This window comes from Nanorana parkeri, unplaced genomic scaffold (genome assembly GCF_000935625.1).
Source record: "Nanorana parkeri isolate BGI_ZX_2015 unplaced genomic scaffold, ASM93562v1 scaffold629, whole genome shotgun sequence".
In the NCBI taxonomy this organism is placed as follows: domain Eukaryota; kingdom Metazoa; phylum Chordata; class Amphibia; order Anura; family Dicroglossidae; genus Nanorana; species Nanorana parkeri.
In genome coordinates, this window is record NW_017306897.1 from 524,516 (window position 1) to 525,442 (window position 927).

General features: G+C 36.8%; 1 protein-coding gene across 1 annotated transcript in view; it reads right to left on the reverse strand.

Annotated features, from left to right (window-relative positions):
• Positions 1–277: 277 nt before the first annotated feature.
• The window catches only part of TG (thyroglobulin), a 197,196-nt gene continuing 196,546 nt past the window's right edge, over positions 278–927 (reverse strand). Inside the window, exon 48 of the mRNA XM_018563072.1 lies at positions 278–369. Coding sequence (XP_018418574.1) covers positions 278–369 — 92 coding nt within the window. The remainder of the gene's footprint in view (positions 370–927) is intronic.

A 927-nucleotide genomic window follows, 5' to 3' on the forward strand; every position in this document is an offset into this window, starting at 1 on the left:
TTTATATACAGGGTTGCTTTAAATAAAAATAAACTTATTTTGAAGCTCTGCATCTGAAATAACAATTATTGCACTGAAAAGTAAAAGGTCAAAAGTAAAATAATAGTCTAGTCAATAAGAAGCTACTAAAATAACAGGTTTTGAATCAGTTTATTGTACAAAAGAAAGGCGCAATTCATGATGTCAGAATGAAATGAACATTCAGGACAGACAAGAGCGGGTTTCATTACCATCCTTCAGAATTGGCATTTTTGAGCCGGTGACCCTGGCATGCCCATCAATTGTATGACTCTTTGTCTTGCTTTGGACCGGCTTGTGTGACTGCAGATGGCGATACACTTGTGAAGGACACAATGGAAGACTTGACACCTGAAGGATAAAATATGAGTAATGCACAATATGGCAAAATGTATTCACTGCATTTTCTTATAGCACCGGGATCTTGGCATTGAATGCTATCATGCTATGTTATGATAGAGAAAGGTATAACTTTAGGGGCAAGGGTGATTAGAATGGCAATTACATTTGATTTAAAGCGGAACTCCAGGATGTTATACTCCAGGACCGCTTGATTGATCGACTTTTAGACCCTGAAATCTCCACGCCCGAAAGACCTGAAAAATAAAAGTACTTTTGCTTGTTCTCTTTTCTTTGTATCCAGAAAGTTTTATTGCTGCTAGAACATTGTGACAAATCGAAAGCATGACGCTCTTCACCAGATCCTCTCCTACTCCTCCGACGTGTTTTAGATACAAAGAAAAGGGAAGAAGCTAAAGTACTTCTTCCTTTTTCTTTTTCAGGAGATTCGGGTGTGGAACTTTTAGGGTCTAAAGATGATCTAAACCCAATCACATAAATCTCATATCAGCTTTATGTGTTAATGTCATTAATGAAATGTTAATTTTCAATACGTTTTTATCTTCTGCA